General features: G+C 50.4%; 1 protein-coding gene across 3 annotated transcripts in view; it reads right to left on the reverse strand.

Moving 5' to 3' along the window:
• The window catches only part of hth (Meis homeobox homothorax), a 452,720-nt gene extending 430,007 nt beyond the window's left edge, over positions 1 to 22,713 (reverse strand). For all 3 annotated transcript variants that reach the window (XM_017903964.1, XM_017903963.1, XM_017903962.1), the window contains exons 1-2: positions 20,400 to 22,713; positions 7,214 to 7,473 (exon numbers count right to left, since the gene is read on the reverse strand). In XM_017903964.1, coding sequence (XP_017759453.1) covers positions 7,214 to 7,473; positions 20,400 to 20,414 — 275 coding nt within the window. In that variant the 5' untranslated portion in view covers positions 20,415 to 22,713. The remainder of the gene's footprint in view (positions 1 to 7,213; positions 7,474 to 20,399) is intronic.
• Positions 22,714 to 24,121: the final 1,408 nt, after the last annotated feature.

Below are 24,121 nucleotides of genomic sequence, written 5' to 3' on the forward strand. Positions count from 1 at the left end.
GGGGGGGGGGGGGCAGGGGACGATGGGTGGCCAGGAAGGCGACGCGTGATTCAAAGTGCGTGCACCTCGCACGGTGCTCGTCTTCGAATTAAGAGGAAAAATGCACGCGCGACGATTTAAATGCCTGCCGATCATCTACATTGTGCCTGATCGCGAGATTAAGCGCCGAGGCAACGAACGCTTATTAGCGTTTCTACGCGTAGCGCGTAATGAATCAACAAAGCAGAGAGGAAAAGGAAATGAAGGCACGTCGAGCCACTTCTGTAATGAAACTTGTTGCTACGTTATTGATGCTCGTAAATAATATATTTTTTAATTATTTCTCCCTCTAGGCTGCCCTTCCGTTCATTCGCTTCTTTCAGGCTCGCGTGCAACAACGCGGCGATTATATCGTTCATCTCGAGATTTGCATCTCTGTGCCCTTCTTTTTCCATTAATGACGCGGCGAGGACTCGTTACTAGACCACGACCCCCATTTTTCTCGTAGCCATCGAATGCTAATTGGAATATCGGTATTTCGAAGATTATCGCGGGTTGCTTCTACGTATCGATTTCGCCGATCCTCCTTTCGTTTGACTGGAAGCGAAATCGTGGCAAGATCGAAGCCAGGAGCGTGCCAGCGAAAATTTTTGCCCGACGATTTTCGGCTGGTACGTGCATTCGCTAATATCGTCGGCGGTTAAATTATCGGAGGGGGCCCCAGATTGTTACCGTTCGATATCCTCGAGCCAGCAATCGGGGTAGCGAAGTTCGCGGAACGACCAGTGAGCCCGCATTTCTCCCGAAAACCCTGACAACGTGCAGCAGCCTTAATCGCTCAATTACCGCGCTCTAATCGCCAAACAATTCCCAGCGGGAAACGAACAATTTCTCGGTGGTGCGGACGCGAGAGGATAGAGGAGGAGAGGAAGAAAGAGAGGGGAAAAAAAAGGAAGGAAAGCAAGGCGCGGGCACGAAACGCGACCATCCTCTCTTTCTTACCACCGAAACAGAGATGAACGAATTTTTACGCGTCCTCAGAGGTCTCGAGACGAATCGTGGACGAAACAGCCTCACGGTGGAACGGGATACGTGGTAGCACTATGGGCAGAGGCATTGTGTACGCATGGTAGCGGGTCGCGTCTCGCGGCGTGGCAGACATAAAACGAATCGGAACGAATTTCGACAAATTGACGCGGCCGCCGCGAGCAACGACTCTCTGCGAGCCGAGCCGAGCCGAGCTGAGCCGCCTTCTAGCCAACACCGACGAAAAAAAGCTTCCCTCCTCGTGCCCTCTTTCGTTCTCTCTTCTTCTTCCGCTCCGTCTACGTCCACAGCCCCCCGCGCGCCTTTTCGAACCCCCTTCCTCTTCTTATTCCCCGAGAGCAGAGATAAAGAGAGACCCCAGCCACTGCCCTCGACTTTCTCTCCGCGCTGCCTTCGTTCCTGAGTTTTCTATCCGCGCGCCAGGGATTTCTATTTTCACCTATTAGCCTAATTGCACGCGAAGGAACGGAACGAGACGGCGAATCCGGAGTCCATTGGTCGTCTCGATTTCGAGGCTCGATTATCGCGCAACGCGTATCGGCCCACGGATTATCGCCACTCGCGAGGAAGCGGAACGCGCTGCAACCGGGTAGCCATTTTTTGTCTCGCGCAGATGCTATCGATTCAATTAGATCCGCGTGGCTCACCACGACCACGATGCGCACACAGTCGGTTTTGCCATGTTCCGACTACGAATAATTATCGGTATTTACAACGAGCGCGCGTGTATCAACGCGATTTCCGAACACCTTGACCCTTACGCCGCCGTCGTTGTTCCCGTAATCGCAGTTGGATCGTCGCGACGATCGCGAGGGGTGGAAATTATGAATTTTAATGAACAGCCGGTAAGAAGAGCGTTTACAAGGTGTTAATTAAGGGTATCGTTATTAACGAAAGCCTCGCGGAGTAATCGTAACGCTCGTAATTGCTCAATAAACTTCTACCCGGCGAACAGGAACACGTACGAAGGGGGAAAAAAATATCGCTCGCTTTCCACCTGTTACAAACGTTGAACTAACAAACAGCGATGCCGCGTAAAAAAGGAGCAACATAAACGATCACTTTCACCACATATATGGCCTGATCGTCACAGGTTCAATCTCGCCGCGCCGATCGACCACCGGGGTACCCGGCGATAAAGCCTCTGCTACTTTTACCCGATAGACAACGACGCGTTAACGATCCGTACGCGAACCTCGGAGCATCCACGGTATAGTCGTCGTGGATCCCACGATCGTTTCCTGCGAGCCGTCCAACGGAACCGAGTTATCGGGGAGGAATTAAAAGCGGTTTCAGCGGCCGCTAAAAAGGGGGCGTGCGGTTACGTGTTTCGTGCAATCAGGAAAACCGCCGCTATGAATGGAGTGCACGCTTCTTAAGCGGTCGTCGCGGTGCGGCAAAGTGCAACGTCGATGACAAATGACGGCTCGAAACGAGGTGTCGGAATGACGGGACCGCAGAAGGTAATGATATGATTGTCCGCTGGACGCGGAGGATGTTTGCGGTTTTGCGGTTTCCGCCCTCGATTCCTAGCCCCGCCGAACCCCCTTTCGCCCTTGCCCGCCCGGCCCTTTTTTACACGCGGCCATCGGCAATTTCACGCTGTGATTCCACCAGTTACGATACAGTTGTCCGACACCGCGCCGCGATTCCGTATTCGTCAACATCGCGCTTTTTCCCGCTCTTTTTCTCTATCGCCGCTCTAAACACCGATCCGACAACGCCATTATTATTAACCGTGCCGAATGCCGGTGTTAATTGGGCGTAAAAGGTCGATCGCTGTGAAAGTCGAATCAAAGATTTCTCGCTTCGATCGTTACCCGGTACCTCCTCCTCCTCCTCCTCCTCCTCCTCCCCCTACTCCTTCTCCTCGTTTCGTTCGAGGATTTTGGAGGAACGCGAGAAGATGAACGCGACGAGATTATAACTAACCGGATGATTTATGCGACGATGGATCGGGAATCGTGTCGAAACGACGGAAAGTAGCAGCGGTTTACCACTCGAGGACTCGTCCTCGGACTTTTTCAACGAGAACGCGTATGCAACCGTTGCATATATATGTTAATCGAGTCTGAAGACGAACGCGTCGGGAGATGTTTATTAAGACGTATTAATCAACATCGACGGATTGAATTATCGAAACGCAACCCTCGCAGTCGGGCAAGTCGAAGCGGCGGCAGGCCGTCGTCGGTGAAAGTGAACTCCGCTTTGCATATCTGCTTTTGCACGTTGATTTTATCGCGGCTTAAATAAAAACAGCCGGGAACGCGCCACGCCGATAGTACGCGATAAAGGCGGCCGACTGGAAATCAATCGCGATAATTACGCTCGTTTGAAAACCGCGCGGTCCTATTCGAAAAACGTCCATCGAGATCTCTAACAGGTGGTTCTCTCCTCAGCTGTTCCTCCTCGTGCAAGAAGAAGAGAAAATAAAAGAAACTACCGGTGGTTTCCGGCGAACGGAAACTGATCTCCGGTGTCCTCTACGTATCGGAGTTTGCGAAAAGGAAAATTCGAAGAGAAGAAAATTGCAAAGCTCTAGGAAGAGGTTATTTCTGCTGGTGAAAGAAGCGAGACGCGTGGGACAGCAAAAATAAAATGTCGGGATCCTGTTTTTCCGGGTGCCTGTCCAACTGCACCGCGCGTATGATGTAATCACGAGGCTGGCGCGCACCAATCGATTCCATTAAACACTGCATTAATATTCATTAGCCGCTCATCTGCCGAAGCGTCACTCTAATGCGCTAATTATCGTCCATCGGAAGAATAGAATATTAAACAGGGCCCCAAAGTCACCGTTGCCCTGCGGCGTGCGATGGAAATACATAAATGACTCGGCCAATCATGCTCCTTGCATAAGGATCCGAGCTAGCCGTGATTGGCAGATTCGCCTGTGCGTTACGTCTGCTTGCCTGCCAGGCTTACGTAAAACTCTTTCGTGCAATCGCCGTACAACCGTGGCAAGAATCACCGTTCGTTTCGAGTAAATTCTCCTCGGTACCTCGTCTTCACGGGCCATCGATCTATCGATGATAACGTCGTCGTTCGATCGAGCTCCGCTGTACGGGATTCGGTCGATCGGAGGTTAGGCGAAGCGAGACCCCCGGTTGGATTGTCAATCTCCGCCGCTGGCTCCAGGTACAATGTACTCCATCTTCCGACTAGGGATAAGCGAGGTATCAGCTTCGTAATTTCCCGCCTGAATTTGCTAAGAGAGTATACTCCATCCAGCCGATCTTCTGGTCTTCCGATAAAGGCGATGCTTAATACGCGCCATCTGCCAAGGTTTCTCTCGACCATCATCCAGGTTGTTTATCCTCGATAATTTACTCGTTTCCAGCAAAAATCTCTGCGCGGCCACTTGGAGGATTTCACCATAGGAATTTGACGGAATTCGACGGAATTCGACGATATTCGATGGAATTTGACAGAATTTGACAGAATTTGACAGAATTCAACGGAAGTTGACGGAATTCGAGGATATTCGATGGAATTTGACAGAATTTGACAGAATTCAACGAAATTTGACTGAATTTGACGGAATTCGACGATATTCGATGGAATTTGACAGAATTTGACAGAATTCAACGGAATTCAACGAAATTGGACGGAATTCGAGGATATTCGATTGAATTTGACAGAATTTGACAGAATTCAACGGAATTCGAAGATATTCGATGGAATTTGACAGAATTTGATAAAATTTGACGGAACTTGACAGAATTTGACAGAATTTGATAAAATTTGACGGAACTTGACAGAATTTGACGGAATTCGACGAAATTTGACGGGATTCAACGAAATTTGACGGAATTCGACGGAATTTGAGCAATTCTTTCCACGATTTCCTCGATCTCGCTCTGCTTCCGAAACAGACGTATAGCCGTACATGGCGACGATCTAGTCGCAGTTGCGGCGACGTCCGAGTAAATTATCGACAATTGCGAGCGTCGAGGCGGGCAGGAAGGAGCGGTTTGCAGCGTACGGGAGCGAGGAGACGAAAACGGCTGCTCGATTTCACCTGGGGACGACTCAATCGGCCGGGGCCGAGCGTACACGATCGGTTTGTAAACACGAGTTTATCAACGGGCAAGGAAATGAACGGGCTTAGGGGGAGGGAGGGAGTGAAGGAGCTAAACGCCGCCTCGAAACGGCCCTCCGAGACCGTTCCGAGAAAGCGCAGGAATCCGCTCGGGATCGGGGGCCGGGGCACACGACGAGTGGACAAATTACAGGGTGCACGAAATAATGAGGCTCCCGTTCTAGGATGTATACCAGAAATCGGGCCATCTCGCGGCTATAAATCACACGGAACACGGCCGAGCCGGCTTCGTAAAACGGCCAATTGACGAGGAGTCCCAGCCTGCTGGGAGCGTGTGGCACGAGGCACAGCCTCTCGTCGTCCGGGGGACGCGTTTCCTCGCGATCCTAGCCCCCCGTCTACGCGTTTTCTCGCCTTCTTCTTATTTTTCCCGTTTTCCGTGAACGCCCGGACGAAAGAGAGTTTCGACGTTCGATATTCAAATGTGGCCGACGTGGAATTTCACCGGGAGAATAGAAATCGAGGCGGTCGTGACGCGAGGAATGCCACGCGACTAGGAACGAATTTGAGAGCACGGTGTTTTGCGGTGCACGCGGTTTATTAAAACGCGTGCGGGGCAAAAAGAAGGCCGGAACGTGTCGGTCGGTAGGATAATTTCGCTCGAGGTGCGCGGTAAGAAGTTGCATCGAGGAGAAAATCGGGCACCATGGCGAAAGATCGAAAGTTGGACCCGGTTCGGTCGTGGAGGGAAAAAGAACGTACTTACACGGCCCGATCCTCTGAATTTCGCTGCTGGACCATGAATCATCGGGCTCGGCCCAAGTAGGTACACGCGTGCACGGTCGAAATTTATTTTATCCGCGAGAAGTTCGAAGAAAAGGGGACCCCCGCTCGTCGATCGTCGACGGGACGAGAAAGGGGGACGACGTCGAGTATCAAAAGCGACACACTGGGCCGTTATCCTTTCGTTTTCTTCGACGTAAGTCGACGTGGAAACGCAGACGCGAAGTGGCAGGAGGAGAAACAGAAATAGAGAGAGAGAGAGAGAAAGAGAGAGTGAGGGAGAGAGAGTAGGTAGGTGTTTGCAATAAAGAAATAAGCGCGTAACGCGTCATGAATTTTCATGTAAATCACGCGTCCATTACGATTTATCAAACCCCATTGTAACGCCGCATTCCTCGATGCCAGCCGATGTATAGCGAAGTTACGAGCAGATTAATGCCGATAGGGGCGTATTAACGCGAGTGCCGCGTTAAACGGTCGCCTCCGAGTATTAACCGACCCCCTTCTGATAATGGATTTTAACTCAACCGATTTTAAACGCGCGTTTTAATTGCACCGTGACTCGTGCACGGTTTGATGGACTTCGGACCCTTATCGTTGCAATCGTCGGAGATACGCTTCTCTTCTGGTGCCGTTTCGAAATTGCCTGCAATTCTACCGATTGATATCGAAAATCCAACGGACGATGACTCGCGTTTAACAATCGTTGATTACGCTTTGGAGCAACTAGACGATTTTAACGTTTCCTCGAGAACGCCGGGCTCTACCGCGTACGCCGTTTCTTTCCTTTTCAATATTTCTACCCGTTCTCCGACCTTCTTCCCAAATTCCCCGATTGCGCAACGCACGCGTGTTGCCATCAAAATATAAACACACCGATTGATCCGCGCGGCGATATCGTTTTCGCGTACATTAATCTCGAACTCGATCGCGTAACGAGGATCTCGAGCTTCTTACCCGAGAATACCTGTATCGTGAAAGTATCGTCGAGCCTAACCCAACGTAGCGCGAGCATACGGTATCGTCCCGATACTCTACATCGGATCTCTATCATCCTCGAACGCAACGCGTAATTCGTCCACTCGTCTGTGATTACACGCGGATAATATACACGGATAGATTTCAGAACCGCGCTGCGCCTAGTCGTTTGGTCGCAGGCGCGCGCGCGCGCGTTCGCTTTATCTCGCTGGTTTGTATACCGCGCGTGATAAAGGAAAAAAGACGATAATAGCAGCGCCGATATTGGCGACGCGAGAAAAACAAAGCGATCGCGGAAGCGTTAGCGCGAGCGCGCAAGGTGAAAAGAGACGGCGCCGAAAGAGATGGCGAAGGAAGAGAAGAGAATAAAAAGGATCAACTCACCCATAGATCGCGTCCTTGTCGCGTTTGTGGACATCGGGTACCGCAGATGCTGCAGCCGCGGCTGCCGCCGCGAGGACGTGCTGGGGCGGCTGCGGCGGGGGCGGTGGGTACTGGGGATGTGCAGGCCCCATACCCCCGAGGTGTGGACTGTGATGGAGGCCTGGAACACCCCGCACGCTCCCGTGCGGATCGTACAGTCCTGCGCCACCGCCGCCACCTCCGCCCTCGAGGTAACTCCCGTGCACCCCGCCATCGTCGTACTGAAACCGCGAGAAAGCGAGAAAAAAAATTAGTGCCAATTATCGATCCTGCCCTGTACGCGTGGTCGCGCACACACGCGCGTGTCCATAAACGCGCTTACGCGCAATTAACGCGAGGCCCGGTCTCCTCCGAGTTGGCAGATGTTCGCGAAGCGAGCGAGGAAACCGCGTCCGGCCGAACACGAGTATCGACCGAAGGAAAATTCGCTACGCTCCGCTCCATCCACCGAGAGCCTCGAGTTTCTCGGTTCAATTGATCGTTATTATCACGTTAGACGCAGCGATCGTGAGACCCATGCGACGCTCGGTGTCATTCTGCTCGAAAAACTCGTTAATCGATCGTAATTACGAGGCGAGTCGGTACGACGCGCGCGACGCCGAGCCGACAACGCGCTCGCGGACGCGGCTTCCTCCGGAGCGTACGCGCGCTTTGAAATATCGCTCCGCGGAAGCGGCTACTCCGCGTTATCAGCGATCGCTATTATCCCGGTTTAGCCGGCCACGCGATAATCGCGATAAGTCCGCGGTGTCGATTAAGATATCGACGAACGTAGGTGAACACTCGAGTTCCCGGCGAAAAGCTAGCTGCTCTCGTGTACACGCGGACCGTGATACCCGGTTGGTTCGCGGGAAAACGGGAAAACGACGCGAGGCTCGCGTTTTTGTTCCGCGAGCACGTAGTACCGCGGGGGGGTCCATCGATTTCGCGCTATTAAAGTATTAAAAATAGAAGCCGCGGCCGTCCTTGTTCCGAGTGCCATAGCCGTGGAATGCTGGTTGTTCGGCGCAAAAATAGGCGGAATTTATTTCCGCTCTCCGCGAGACAGCCGCGTCAAACGGGGAGGTGTACGCGCAATCGAAAATACACCGGGTTACAGAAATACCGAGGGGGACACTTAGGAATTTATTGCGAAACCTCTCGCGCGTTTCGATCTGTTCTCTTTTTCGTCTTTCTATTTTTTCCCTTTTCCCTTTCCGTTCCGTGCTCGATCGTCGCGCCGAGCGTGTAGGATGTAACAATGTCCAACGACACGGATGACAGGTGATAGCGCAAAGCACGCCAGAAAGCCGGAGCAACGCGCGTCCCGCGATGCGAGCGGAACCCAGCGAGCTAACCTTTGCAGGATATCCACGCGCGTGAAATATGAATTTCGTAAACGCGTATATCAGACGGTGCGAGTGAAGAATCCTCGAAATTTCAGCGAACCAAAGTCACCCAGGGGGGAGGAGCATGGAAATTCGCTCAAGTCGGACCTCGCAACGCGGCGTGGAACACTTTCGACAAATAAATCGATATAAATCGAAGATAGAGGGAACTACGATCGTCGAAATAATTAACGAATGGATACGAGAAGAAGAGAGACTCGCGTATGACAACGTGGAAGGACGAAGAACGAGGAAAAGAAATTTTGCAAATATTCGAAAACAACGAAGGACGAGTGTAGGAATGTCGGGAAGGAAATTCTGCCTGTCCTGCGTATGGGCAGGACACAGGAGCAGATCCCGATGGCGAAACGATCAGGAACAAGGAAGGCAATGATTTCCTTGGTTCGTCGCGGCGTGTACCTTGTCACGATACCGCGGAAACGAAAGCAAAGCGATTATTATCGTTAATTACGTGGCTGGACCGTCAAGTCCGAGAACTGGTAATTTTATTACGGGAACAAAAACGGCGAAATAAAACGCGGAGAATGGGAGAGAAAAAAGACAGGAACGGAAGAAAGAAAAGAGGTAAAGGGAAAAACGAGAGAGCAAAGGGGGGAAAGAGGCGATGTTACTGGACGGTTATCGTGTCGGTTTCGAAACAGAAACGGGAACACGGTGTGCACGGTAATCGAGAATCCTTAATTGCAACCGTTAGCAAAGGTGACATCGCGGAAACGCTGGGAAGGTTCCATTCCGCTGCGCTCCAATTTGACTCGTTCGATCGGGCGAACCCGCGGTAGACGAGCGCGCGAAATATTTGCAGCACGATGGAACGAGCGAACTGATTTCACCGCATTATCGTAAAAACCATGCCAATCGTCCTGTTTGCAAACGAATCGAGAAAAGGGCTTCCTTCCATCGCTCGTATCGCCGCGGTGAATCGAGCAAATCCTGTACCGATGTTTGCCGATCGCCCGCCATTCTTCGGCGTTCTCCACAGGCTATAGCATAATTCCACTAATTTCTCTACCAACTGTCCTCAACGAAGAGTAATCTGATCGGATACGAAGGATCTACCCCGTTCCCCGGAAACGAAAGGTTTAAAATCGCGAGGCGTACGTCGAGGATCGATGCCGATGGTAAAATTTCACGAAGATCCTGTATGCCGTGGAAACTGAGAGTCTCCTCGCGTAAAAAGCGGTGGTAGAAGCTAAGAGAAAAGAGAAACGAGTTCGAACCGATCCCGTTTTCCATCGCGAGCAAAATCCACGCGGGAAAACGTTAGACACGCGCGCGGAGCGACGCGTTTTGCAGGAAAATGAATTCCATCGCCAAGAAAGGGTAGAGAAAAAAGCGGCGGCGTCTAATAATTCACGACGGAGCAGAGCTATGAAGATATCACTGGTCGATCGAGCAGAATATCTTAAACGGGAGAGAGCAACGAAGGACGCGGCGACTTTAAGGCCGGATCGCAACGGAGTAAGTTGCACCGATCTCGCCGAGCACGAAAAATCTCGCAGGAGGATCTAACGATCGAACGGTAAAACGATTTCTCCATGGAATTACCCGTATTCTATATTCCTGTATTCTACTCTGCTGTTTTTTCATTATTTTTCTGTCTTATTTTCGCGCCAGGAAAAGAGAGACGACGATAAGTAACAGCGACGAATTCTTGCCCGGCGATTGCAACCGTAATGGCGGACGTTACGCGTCAATTCCGTGGCTGGAGATGTGGCAAAAGTTCGCTACTGGCGCTAACGTCGGAACGTTTTCGCGCTGTAATTCCGCGATGTAAACGACGCTGAATGCCTCGGGGCGAATTATTTGGCACGAATTTCCACGGTGCGCAGCTGCAGCCGCGATGAAATATTCATAACGCGATTGAAGAGCTTACTTTTCTGCGCACCGTGCTCGATTCGACAAATGCGCGTAGCGGGAAATTTTAACGATACTCGATAAGAGACCGGGAAAATAAGGCGAGTTACGGCGAATCGGCAAAGGCCGCCGGATTCTCGTTGTCATTGCGCTACGTTGCATCGCGACCAGCGTTGATCGAGCACGGTCATTTGCATATTTGTTTGTTTCCCGGATCAAACGTCTTTCGAGAGTGACGTAACCCGTACTGCCAACGGGTACAGCGCACGTCTAAATAACCAATCTCGTCGTATCCCGAGTAGCATCGAACTAGCATAAAAACACCACCGACAGGCGTACGCGTATTTAAATTTATAATAACGCAATTTCTTTACGAGCCTGATCAAAGAACACGAATATCGATATATCCAGGCGTTATCGAGGATTCGATGAACATTGGGAAGGCCGAACAAGCAAACGCGGAGGAGTGTGCGAGGAAAAATAATCGCTTTCGAGTCTCGGCAAGCGTGGCAAACGACAGAATATTCCGCTCCACCCTGTTTATCGATATTCGTTAAAATTCCTCCGAGACACGGGAGAACGCGGATACGCGACAAATGGAGGAGAAATTTCGATGATACATCGCCTTCTGCTCGAGGTACACGCGTGTCCCGTCTACGCGTAATTCGCGTTAGAATCACGGATCGCGGACACACACGCGGAACCGATCGATCGGATCGACCGGTTCGAGGATTCGCCGTGGTCCGAGAAACGCGGCTCATTTGCAAGCGGATAGGTCAAGGCGAGTGTGCTTAAACGCCACGGTATAAATCACCGGGGACGAAGCAAGGGGGCGAGCAGGGGCACGACGCGGAAGACGCGTGCACCCTCTCTTTCACGATCAATACGGTGAGCGCGCGCGCTCGAGCGGGCTAGCCGCGATTATGCCACGAGCGGAAATATAAATGGAGGAAAATCGAAACGGAGAAGCGACGGATGAACCGCGAGGATCGAGAAAATTAGCCGGTGATAGACGACCGGCCGTCGGCGGATTTTTCCAGCAGGCGAGATAAACACCAATAACCCGATCACCCTCCTCACCCCCCTCTCCCTTTTTCCCTCTCCGTCGATCCGTACCCTCGCGGTCGAAATCAATTTCGAAATGGCATAACGCGCGGGGAAGAAATATCGAAGCCGTTCCACTTGGCTATTAATCTCGTATGACCGTGAAAAAATTTGATTGCGAATAAAAGGAGAGATCGAAGAGACTCGGGTTATACAGCGGCGTGCACGAGTATGACATAAAATTTTACGCTCCTTCTTTTCCACGGATTATTGGAATTTTAGTTAATATTTGCAGAAGAAAATTATCGTGGCCGCGCGAATTTATTTTAAACACGGATAAATTGCTTTGCTCGAGGGAGGAATTTTTACGCGTCGCTGTACTCCCAGTCGTTACGGTTCCAATCCAGACAGATAGATAGATAGAGAGAGAGAGAGAGAGAGAGAGAAAGAGAGAGGGGGAGAGAAAAAAAAGAAAAGGAAAATGGGTTCCGTTGTTTCGAAAGGCGATCGGGTACGGCGTGCCGGTGTCCTATATTAACGCGCCGGCTACCCTGCGGGTCGTCGACACGACTGAGCTTACAGGCTTAGTTGCAACGCTTGTATAAACTTCTGGCCGACGCTAATGCGATGAAACGTAATGTAAAATAGATATTCGAACGCCTCGGAGAAGTGGCTGCGGTCCGCGACGATGATGGCGCGGCGGATTAATCGAATCATGCTCGGGCAGCGAGGACTTGCCAGACACTTTTACTCCTACCAACGATTCGTACCGAATTTGTCTTCCGAAGGAAGAAAAACGGGAAAGGAAAAAGCGGATTTTCCGCGCGACTTTCCATCGCGAAGGATCCGCAAGGTCGCCAGACGAGAATATTTTAACGTAACCCCGTTCTCTGACGCGTAGCGAAACGACAGATTTCGGAATCCGATCGTTGGGGCAATTTGTTCGAATCGATACCGGCTCGGGCTGTGTTCCACGGGTAAATCGATTATTAATCGCGCCACGCTCGCTTGGGAAATTTATACGGGCCAGAAACCAGTTGTGAATGGAGCCTAAAGGACGCGGTTGTCGAGTACGCTTGGCTCGCAGAAACATGGCTGAGATTCCAGGACGGAGAAAGAAGTCGGCGGAGAGGAGAAGCGGAGAGAAAGATGGGGAGGAAGATGAAGAGAGAGAGAGAGAGAGAGAGAGAGGGAGAGAGAGGAAGGGCCCGGCGACTGTTCGTTACTTTCTGATTGATGTCGACATTTGGAAAACATTGCGACGTACAAGCATGCATCGGGACAACGCCATGTGCCTCGCCTATCTCGAGGGCGCATCGTGCATCGGCCGCTTTATCGTCCGCTCTTTTTCGACGAGCTCGTCGATTTTAGCCCTCGAATCGCTCGGAGATTCCGCGATACCACCGCCGACCCGCTCTCCGCTCGGATTAAAACGTCTCCCGCAGTCGGTCCAAGTAATTCCCAACGCCGATCGACGGAATAATTCCGGAAATTTTGAAATTCCACCCCTCACGAATACCGAGGCGTCGGTGCGCGAACCGAGAGCGACCATTTTTAATTCCGAGAGTGCCGCTCGCAAACGGAAGGGTTAAAAACGAAAGTGGAGTAAAGCAATTCCGTCTCGCTCGGTGTTTCGTAATGAAAAATATAGCAGGGAGAAAAGATACGATGCTGCCACCCCCCCCGTTCGTGCTGAACGCTCGAAAATAACCGTTGCTTATAATTCAAGCGTTTTGACGGGCGTCAACGCGAGAGCGAAATTGAAAATACGAGAGACGGGTCTAAAATTACAAGATGCACCACGGTTCGACGATAGTTCGGTAATCGAACGTAATACCGGGCGCCCTTAACTTTTCCGCGACCCAAATTCCGCCTTTTCCACCGTAAAATAAACACGCGACACGACGGCGCGTACATCTGCCCCGATGCTCCTCTCTCGACCAAGGCGACACATGCGATATTTAGAGACCCCCCACTAAATTTCACTCCGAAATAACCAGCCGGGCGACAGAAATCCCCCGATAACTTTCTTTTTCAACAGCCGCGTTTTCCTCCGGTTCCACGGACCGTGTAATACCGTTACACACCCGGGGGTCCTCGGAAAAACCGACAGAAACGAGAAGAAAAGGGGGGAAGGAAAGGAGGACGAAGGAGAGAAGAAGAAAAATCTGCTCATCGAGGCCAGCGAATGGAAGGCACGAGAAATCGATACGACTTTAATCCAGAGGCTAAAGGCCGATATTCGCGGCGACCGGGAGAGCGAAAGTGATCGATGGATACCCATAAATACATAATCACGGCTCGTTCGTTGCCACGGCGTGGACAAAAATCCGCGCTCGCCGCCTCTATTCACCGGCCTCGTGGAATTTTTAATCCCGGAACCGCGCCGCTGGCGCACTCGCCGCCACGCGGAATCCAGCGATCGCTCGCGAGCACGGTGTCGAGGATTCCTCCTGCTTTTCTGCGCCTCGACGGAACAAATCGATGCAGAAAAGAAGAAAATCCGACGAGGACCAAGCCTCGGAGAAGGAAACTGGAGAAAATTTGCTCGCTTCGTTTGGATTCGTAAAATCAACGAATGGTGGCTACGACGTGAAATTTGTTGGAATGCTAAAGACATAAGTCGAGATATCTTACATGTAACGTCGATGTTAACCCTCTATGGACCCGTGCAACTTTCAAGTTACATGCTAATGTATGGCTATTTTATTAAATACTGCATTCAACGTTATCGTCTTCATCACTCCAGTTCGCAATTTTTCTTTCGATATACAGGTAGCCCTCCTACAACGCGGCATCCTATAACACGATTCATAAATTGCGGCAACCCTCCTACAACACGGCATTCTATAACACGGTTTCGCTCCAACACGATAAGAAAATTGCAAAAACCTTTGTACAATACTGTACTTCTACACGAGCAGTGACGACAGAGAAATTTATTAAATTAAAGTTGCGATAAATGAAAATAATATTTCTGTTTTATTTTTTTTTGTTTGTTTTGTGTTGTACATATATTTATATTTTTAATAAAAATTAAGTTATTCATGTACAATTAAAAAAGAAATTTATTTTTAATAAGTTTTCGGAACGTAACCCCCCTTTTTGTACTGGCTCTGGATCTCATACAGCACAGTTTCACACAACACGGCATTTTCTAGGAACCTATCTACCGTGTTATAGGAGGGTTACCTGTTTTTATAATTATTTTTACAATACCTCCCGCGGTTCCATGTTTCAAAATCCTAATTCTCTTTCATTTACCGGTTATTCGATCATGATAGGTTAGGTTCTCTGTAACCCTCTATGACCTTTTCTCCACAAGATGGCGTGTAAAATGATCTTGTCTATCTATTGCGCATTATCTTGGCACAATGGTACAACCGTTGTTAATTTAAACTTTCATTATGAATTCGTTATAATAAAATTGTAAAAACTGCTGAATTTATTGGTTGATATTTGTTGATTTTATATTACATACAATTCTTATAGTAGAGAAAGATATATATTCGGTCCATAGATGGTGAAAATGTTTCTTTTGATTACATATTAATGTACGATTGCGTACTTGTCGGTCGGTCACCAGCCAAATTCCTTTGTTCAAACGAATCAGTCTCTAAGCAATCGTTGTACAGCACGCACCGATCGAGTTGCCAATTATTAAAGCATTGACTTTCTATAATTAGCGTTCCTTCCTTTGTAACTCCACTGCCATCCCAAATTCTATCAAAATTAACCCCCCGAATATGACGGAATAAATTCGACGGATTCGCACGCGGAATCCAGCGATGGCTCGCAAGCACAGTGTCGAGGATTCCTCCTGCTTTTCAGTAACTCGACGGAACAAATTGATACGAAGAAAAGAAGAAAAGAAGAAAAGAAAGAAAGCCAGTTGAGAAAAGGGCACGGAGAAGAAAATTGGAGAAAATTTGTTTGCCTCGTTTGGATTCGTAAAATCAACGAATAATAGCTACGACGTGAAATTAACCCCTCGAATATGACGGAATAAATTTGACCGATTCGCACGCGGAATCCAGCGATGGCTCGCGAGCACAGTGTCGAGGATTCCTCCTGCTTTTCAGCGCCTCGAGGGAACAAATCGACGCGGAAAAGAAGAAAAGCCTACGAGGACAAGCCTCGAAGAAGAAAATTGGAGAAAATTTGTTTGCTTCGGTTGGATTCGTAAAATCAACGAATAATAGCTACGACGTGAAATTAACCCCTCGGATATGACGGAATAAATTCGACGGATTCGCACGCGTGCACTCGCATGTGTCTCGGCAATTTCGGCCAGGTAGCCAGCCGGGAAAATTGAGCGGTAAAACGTGCATTACCGCCATCGGCCAACCGATTGAGACGCCGTCGATGCACCGTGTTATTTCGTACCACCGACCAATCCGCGGCTCTCGTTATTTCCACGCTCGCCCTACTCGCGATTAAACGCACAGAAGCCTCCCTCTCTGTGCTTCCGCCCTCCGAGTAGATGCCACCATCGCGTTTCCAGCGTTTCCTGCATTCCTCTCGCACCTCGTGATCGAGGCTCGATACGATGGCCGATTTTAGGGGAGGTTTTAATTTAGGGATTTCAGGGGTAGGATTTCAACGCGGCATCGAGCGACCTTCGTCCGATATTCCTTCGAATTTCAGCGATATTCGGGGTATCGCGGTGATGGTCCGATGGAAGCGGACGAACGATGGAAGAAGAGGTCTCGACGAGTGTTTCGATCACTGGTTCGGAGAGGATCATTTCCGCGATTCGAAGAACAAACGGATCGTGTAACAGAGTTGCAACGATGTTTCAGCTAGAGTGTACTCTAGCGAGCACTCGATTGTAGGGTAGTTTTTTTCCCTGGTATCGATCAGGGCTGTGGTTTGACGGATATAAGTGGCAACGCGGTGTGTACGGCTTAATTAAAGTTAGCGGTGGTGGTCAGTGATGACCAAGATGGCGGCGGGCAAGTTTCGAGGAGCATTTCCTTTCCGCGACGGTCGAGCGAGAGCAATTTTCGGATATGTACTTTCGTTTCGAAATTAATCGGAATGGGGAAATATTTGGCGAGTTAACTCGTCTGAAAGGTTAACCCTTTGCACTCGAGAAGTGACTCTCGGTCGTTGTTTAACACTAGAACTACCGATCTTTAATGGGTACCTAACTATAACGTGCAAAGATTACAGTAATTTCAGCGGTACGATGAATATGAGTGAATATATTGATTACAGTTCTTTCTTAATACGAGATCTAACTATAACGTGCAAAGATTATAGTAATTTCAGCGGTACGATGAATATGAGTGAATATATTGATTACAGTTCTTTCTTAATACGAGTTGATGCCAATTTTATTCTTAAAGCGGGTGTATGCGTTCGGTGATTGCAGAAAGAAAAATTCTAGAACCAGTCATTTTCACTGGATTGGTAGTTCTAGTGTTAATCAGATTCTAAAGATCGTTGTTAATTAATATCTCGAATTTAACTCTTTGCTCTCGACGATCTCTTCCTTACAGAAACATAGTAATTCGAAGACTTTTTGCCATAAAATCGACGACATTTTCAAAACGGTAAATAAGAAAGGGACATTCGCAAGTCTAAAAATACAGAAAACTACAGAAAATTAGAGAAACTAAAAATGATGCATATTTACGTATTATAAGTAGTATCAAATGCAAATCAGTTTTAACAAATTCTGCATGTGTTTTGCAGAATTACATATTATGCGTTTTAATATGCATATATTAACTTTAAATCCTGTACAGAAAAGTAACTGTGAAACGCTAAATTTGTTCTGTTGAAATCTGTCAAGTGCAAAGGGTTAAAATTTTGCACTCGAGAGACGACTCTCAGTCACCGTTTAATCAGATTCTAAAGATCGTTGTTAATTAATATCTCGAATTTAACACATTGACGAGATATCTCGTCTTTAGCACGCCGAACGTTATTGCCGAGTGACGAGATATGTCGTTTTCAGGTTTCTTCGACTCGATGAATGATTTAAGGAATTGAAAATAGATTTTCTCGTTGCGTTACCAGGGTAACGAAGTCTCGCGTATTCTTATTCCAATACCTTATGTCTAATAATAATCTATAATACGTAATTTAAATATATGCATCGTATAAAATATTCCTGGATTTTCCAAAGAAATGCGGGCCCTGAGTGCCGTACGCAGTGCGATAAAATTTCCCAACGATACGCGAAATATCGAGGTAAAATAATTCTACGTCCGACAAAAATTAATTTGCACATTTCATTTACCGTTTTGAAAATATCGTCGAGTTTATGGCACCGAGTCTTCGAATTACTACGTTTCTGTAACGAAAAGATCGCCTAGTGCAAAGGGTCAATAAAAAATTTTCCTCTGACCTCGCATTACGAATTTCCCTGTCGAATTAAAATAACGGAATACCGGATGCGTAATTCAGCACTGCGAAACACGTCGAATACCATTTGCTCGAGCAATTTTTCCGGATAACTCGCGACTAATCGAAACGCCTCAAGGTATCGTTTGCAATATTCACGAATAGTTAAACCCTACCTCGCGGAAACTAGCCTCGCCTTGCTGCTCGTGCATGAAAATTCATTCGCCCATTTCGCGAAATTGTCCCGACTACCATCGACTACGTTCGACGTCGAATTTCGAATTACATATTCGAGACAAGCCGTTGCTGCTTAAATTTCCAAACGCGACCGGTCAAACCACGATCCATTATTAAAACGTGACACAAATTTCCGATTAAACTCACTTTACGAAAGTACAGCGGAATTTACGAAGCGAGCCATGCAAATATCAATCGTTGCTCCGAATATTCGACATTAGAAATATCTCGAAGAACCCTAAACTCTGTCACCAGCTTTACTGACTCGGGTAATCGAATTTTCCTCGATGAAAACTCGATGGAAATCGGGAAAATCGTGGAATTAACGGGGAATATCGTCGAGGAAGAAAATTCTGGAGCCAACGATCGACGTTTTTCGGTGATTCGTTAAGAGGAATCGCGACGGAGGCATCGGGCGAAGACGCAGCAGTGACAGGCAAGAGGAAGCCGACGGTAGAGTATCGGGACGATAGGTAAGTTCCGTCACTTGAAAATCGGTTGGCACGCGAACGATCGTCGCTTATCGGCGATCTCGTAAAGCTCTTTATCGACAGCGATACCGTTTTCACTCGGCCGTGCCCGATAAAATCGCGATCGTCGCTGGAATACCAGAAACGTCACGGAAAACCTCACCGATTAACCCTTTACAGGAGTAACATTATACCAAACGAAATAACACGACGATCCTATTGGACCCGTCGATAAAACTTTATCTCGCTCCGAGGGAAAATCACGCGTCGCGAACGGTAGCCATTTTCTAGCGTTTGAGTGCTCGGATAATGCAACGTTGATTAAATACTCGAAAACGAGCGTAATTATTCCCGGTTGAGAAGTTTCCTACGAATCGAGATTATTCCCGAATATCGATCCGATAAGATGGCGGCCTATCGACCATTACGTAATCGTTACGATTGTTACGAGACCGTGAAACCGAGCTGCTAAACTCTGCTCGGAAAATTCTATTCTTGCTAAATTTTTTTTTAAAACGAAGGATTTTGCGAGCAACGAAATTTGTGTTCGTGGTGTAAATGGGAGAAGCGAGTTTTCCCCCGGGAAAACTCGTAAAAGTCGAGACTCGAGTAGACACGAGTAGTGACGGAGAGAGCAAAGAGTCGTTGCACGTCCGACGGGCGGAAGAGGCCCAGCGCGAGTTGGAGTTTGGAGACGACCGAGAAGAAGCGGAAATCGGGGAGAATATTGGTTGCAGGGCGAGCAGTGGCCCGGAATGATCCTCGCGTGAACAAAATCCCAGTCGACGACAAGAATCGTAATCAATTCCTCGAACGCGGCATCCGCCTGCGGTAAACGCTCTCACGTATCGATCGCGAGCGTGCATCTCGATGGCATGTCGATCCACGGGAGCACGATATTCGCGCAAAATGATAATTTCGGGTTGTCCATCTCGCGGTGAGTTTCTCCGGAACGGACCACTCGAACACGGAATTCCAGATCGACGACACTACGCGCTTTGCACGCGACCCGTTTTGTTTTGCTCGAGAAACGACGGATTTTCCTCGGGTTTCTCCGTGCCAGGCTTCTCGTCCCGAGACTACCTTCCAGTTCAAAATATTTACCACTGCTCCGAGTCCCTCGCGCTGTCGCGAGGTGCGAAAAAGTAGCCAGGAATATTCGAGCGTGGTTCGGGATAAAATTACACGCTTATGGATCGATCCCCCGAGACACCCTTCGAGTACTGGCCACCACGGTTTGCCTACGCCACCCGACCTTATAAACTCGAGCATCCGAGTTGCTCGATTACGGCGGAGCTAAACGACAAAGTCCTTTCGGGACCCCGTTCGAGTCGGCCGTGTAACAATCGTTTGGCCAACGAACCGAGCGTATTCCGCTTGTAACACAGCCTCCTCAGTTGCCGGTTTCCAACTTAGGATCGGATTTAATTCGATCTAAGGACCACTTTCGTGGCATTCCACAGCTTCGAGCACACCTCGGAACCTACACTCGCGCGTTTCGTCGCGTTACGTCAGAGGGTAAGATTGTCTATGATATGGTTCGATAAGCGAGATTTACAGTGGAACGTACGTCGATCTCTCGTATCGATCGCGAGACGAGGTATACTCTGCTGCACCGAGCGACGGACGCGGGCCAGCGAGTTGACGCGTGCCGCGACAATTAACGAGAAGCAAGGCCTACCACGCGCGATTACTCCGCGCGAAGGGAATATCGTTAACGGATCCTGGGAACGGAATTTCGCGAGGTGATAGACGGTACGCGGAGATGTGAGCATGGTGAAACGATGGTTCGACACGTACCCTTGGCTGCGCCATGAACGCCGCCCTGGTCGCGCCGGGGAACTCTGCGTGCTGAGCCACCGTAGCGGCTGTATTTTCCCACAGTATAAGCAAGTAACCTCGAACACTTCACACACACTGGTTTCCCCACTTTTCGATTCGCCTTATCGCGGCGATCGGTTTGCCCGTTTCCCGTTCGTCACACTCAGAGGACTCGCGGATTATCGCCTCGTCGAATGCACGGAACTAGGAAAGAGAGTAAACGGCGGAAGCGATGCCGTCGCCGAGCCTAACGTCTCTTCTTCTCCTCTTCGCGATCGAGAGCTCTCCTGGTTGCTCGCGTTGCTCGCGGTGGAAGGACGGTGGTGGTGGTCGGCAACAACAACGATGGTCTCTGCACTCTCGCAGCCGACGGTCCGCGAGAAAACGGGCCTCTGGACCTCGACGCTCTCGCGACTGTTCTACCACGCTTGGGACGCTACTGAAGCGTGCTGGCTCCGTCGGTCCTCGACGATCCCCGGATCCGAGTCGACCGGCGACACGAGACACGCTGTGTGACGGCGAGAAATCGAAGCGAGCGTCAGCAGAGCTCGGCACGCGCGATTGAACGCTGCAGCAGGACCACGGCTACGGCCGGACACACGTGCTTCCTCATCGTCGCGGTCACACCGCCGGAAGTTCCGCTGACCAGACAGCCAGAGAGCGTGCCTCTCTCCGTATCGTCAGTCTCGCGACATTATACGCTCCACTTCCTCGCTTTTCCGACCACGTGGTCGCTCATGTATTCTCTCTCTCTCTCTCTGTCTGATGCACCACGGATACCGCTTCCTCCGGATTCGATCTCTTCGATATCTCGATCGAGTACGATCAGGCAAGATGGAGCTTTGTTCGGTGTTAATCGCTGGATGCGAGTCGGATGGAACTTCACACGGTATGCGAGACACGAAACTCGGAGATTGCTCGGATTTCCCGACGGACAATGATATTCACGATCACGCTGTTCCCGAAGCAAATAACTGCTGTGTACGAAACCGACGACGTATATCACCACGATGTTATCACACGATCTCTGGTTATCACGGTTACTCTCGCTGCTCCTGTCCACTCTGGATGTAATACGGCACCGATTACCGAACGTTGGCCGTCGGGGAGCCGATTCTCGGCCGCACTGGCGTTGTTGTTTCACAGAACGAATCAAGCAACCAACGACACGCGTAAACACCGCAGCGATTCGCGTGTATGTATGTCACTGTGGAAAAACACGTTTACATCCTTCGCCCGATGCACCCGTCAAGTATTGGCGCCAAGTCAAAGGTGCCGTCGTAACGTATCGTTCCACTCGAAGACAGACGGTGGAAATGGAGCGGAGCACAGACGGATGGCCGATTATACTCGCGTGGCCGTTGCTCGCGCGCGCGACACACTGCGGCTCCGCGACTCGTGCACCGTGTGCGACGCAGCCGGACAGACGGTATCTCGTCGTCGATGACGATAACGGTGACGATGACGACGAGGATGAGGATAACGATGACGATGAAGATGACGACGTAGAGACTACGATGGATGGATCGGCCAGGGAGCAACACAGGGGTCCCGAGTATTCAGCCACACAGGCACGGCAAACAACAGTCCACTGCGGTTAAATCCGAGGATCCGTGTGCGATTCGTTCGTCGGCGCGTGTAATACGCGCGAAGCGAACGAAAAGTCGAGCGTCGGAGAGGCGGCGACGTTGCCGCCACGATATCTCTCTCTCTCTCTCTCTCTCTCTTTCTCTTCCTCTCTTTCGTTGTACGTCGTCTGTCGCGCGCCGATAGTTGCCCGAGGTTGCCGTTTTTTACGTGGTACACGATAGACACACCGAGCCGTTCGCGTCCGAACTAGCGAATATTCTCCACGCGACGATGTGGAAAACGGCGGAACGCGTCGTCGACGGAGTCGCGGCGGAAGAAGAAGCGCGTTCCTCCTCGCGGCGATTACTGAACGAACGAACCAACGAACGAACGAACCGGTCACGCAGAGGAGTGAGAAGAGGTGACGCGCGAGAGAGCTGTCCGCGAGACGGCGGCCGACCCTCCTCCCTAACCGTAACTACTACTGCGTGTGCCACTCGTAACTCCGGCGGACAGAAGGTGGAAGGTTGGTGTATATGTTGCGCGCGGGCCGGCGGGCAAAGGCAGCCACGGGAATATGCGTGTTTCGAGTTCTTCCCCCACGAAAAAGCACCGGGTAGATCCACGGGTAAGAGAAGAGCGGAGCGAGCGAGCGTGGAGAGCAGCGCCTAGCGCGGTTTTAGATCCTGCGCCGTCCGCAGTCGTTCGCCAACTGTCAATCAGCGCCGCGCTACGCCAAGGAGTGGGAGGCGCGCAGTCACGCCCACCGAGCGCGGCCAATGCGTCCCGTGGCACCGCCCATCTCCCCACTACCGCGCGCCACTCGCAGCGCCGCGCCGGCGAGACCGCGAACCACGGGATTCTCCGCCATCGCTACACCACTACCAACGAGACCGCCGACGGACGACGACGACGACGACGACGACGAAGACGACGAACGAGACGGAGACGAACACGAGGACGAGGACGACATCGTCGTGTGCAATGAGAATCCGTTGTTCCGTTTCTGCTTCTACGTCTCGTTTCGAGGGAACTCGCAATCGGTTCGACTAGACTTTCTACCACGCTCTACTCTGCATTCGGGTTTCTACTACTCTCTGCCACATTCTCGTTACGCGTTCAACGCCAAGCTCGTCCGCTCGTACGAACCGAATGGAACAAACGCGTACCGTTTTACTCGTACCCGTGAAACGACGAACGAGCGATAGCTTCCTGTATCACGGTGATTTCGTTTCCATCGTCGACGATACGTCGAAAAGAACGCGTTCCGCGAATACCTGCCGCTTCCACCTGTAAACGTGCCACGAGCGAAATACTTTGGTACGAAGCGGGATCCAGTGCCGTGCAACTTCCGCGACTGCACATCTCGCGGTCGAAAAGCACTTTGAATTTCTCGTGCGACTCTGCCAGGGCAAGAAGCGGTGCGCGTATCGCGCCAGAAATAGTAGAATAGCCGCGAGAGGATAGGACGCGAGGAGCGCGGGCACTTGGCAAAGGAATTCGTCGCGCTTGCTCCGCGTCTTAAATAACGCAGCCGATGATCCTGACAAATAACGAGGCCCGGCTAAATGCCGGCCGTCGGATGGATCGTTTGGAACGCGAGGGAAGGCTCGGAGAATTTGCAGAATCGACCAGCGTATCGACGCTGTCATTCTCGGCTCGTTGCCATATTTCATTGCTCGCCCAAAGGGGTATGTTACACGCCACGCCGAGGGGTGGAAAGCACTCGACTTTCGCGCGTTTAAACATCGTTTCGTTTTATCGCGCTTCTCTTTTTCTTCCTTTCTCGTTCGCCTCCCTCTTTTTCCCTCCTTTTTTCCTCTTTTCTTCTCGCCTTTTTTTTCCTTTCTTTTTTTCTTTTTTTTCATTATTCCCTGGTTATTAATTCAACGCGTCTGGTCGCGGGACGGCCAGCCGGCGGCGGCGACGGTGGCGGTGGCGGTGTCGGCGGCGGTGGCGGCGGCGGCGGTCGATCGAGCTTTGAATGAACCGAACGAACAGCTGACTCCACGCAGGAATTGGGTCGCGAACGTGCGGTTTCGAACTTTGAATGGTATTCGGCGTTGGGTGAGTAATAGCGACAGGAGGCGGCGGAGGCGGAGGAGGGCAGAGAGGCGGCTGTCACCGACATC

The sequence above is a fragment of the Eufriesea mexicana genome, unplaced genomic scaffold (assembly GCF_001483705.2).
Source record: "Eufriesea mexicana isolate 0111107269 unplaced genomic scaffold, ASM148370v2 scaffold2632, whole genome shotgun sequence".
Lineage (NCBI taxonomy): Eukaryota > Metazoa > Arthropoda > Insecta > Hymenoptera > Apidae > Eufriesea > Eufriesea mexicana.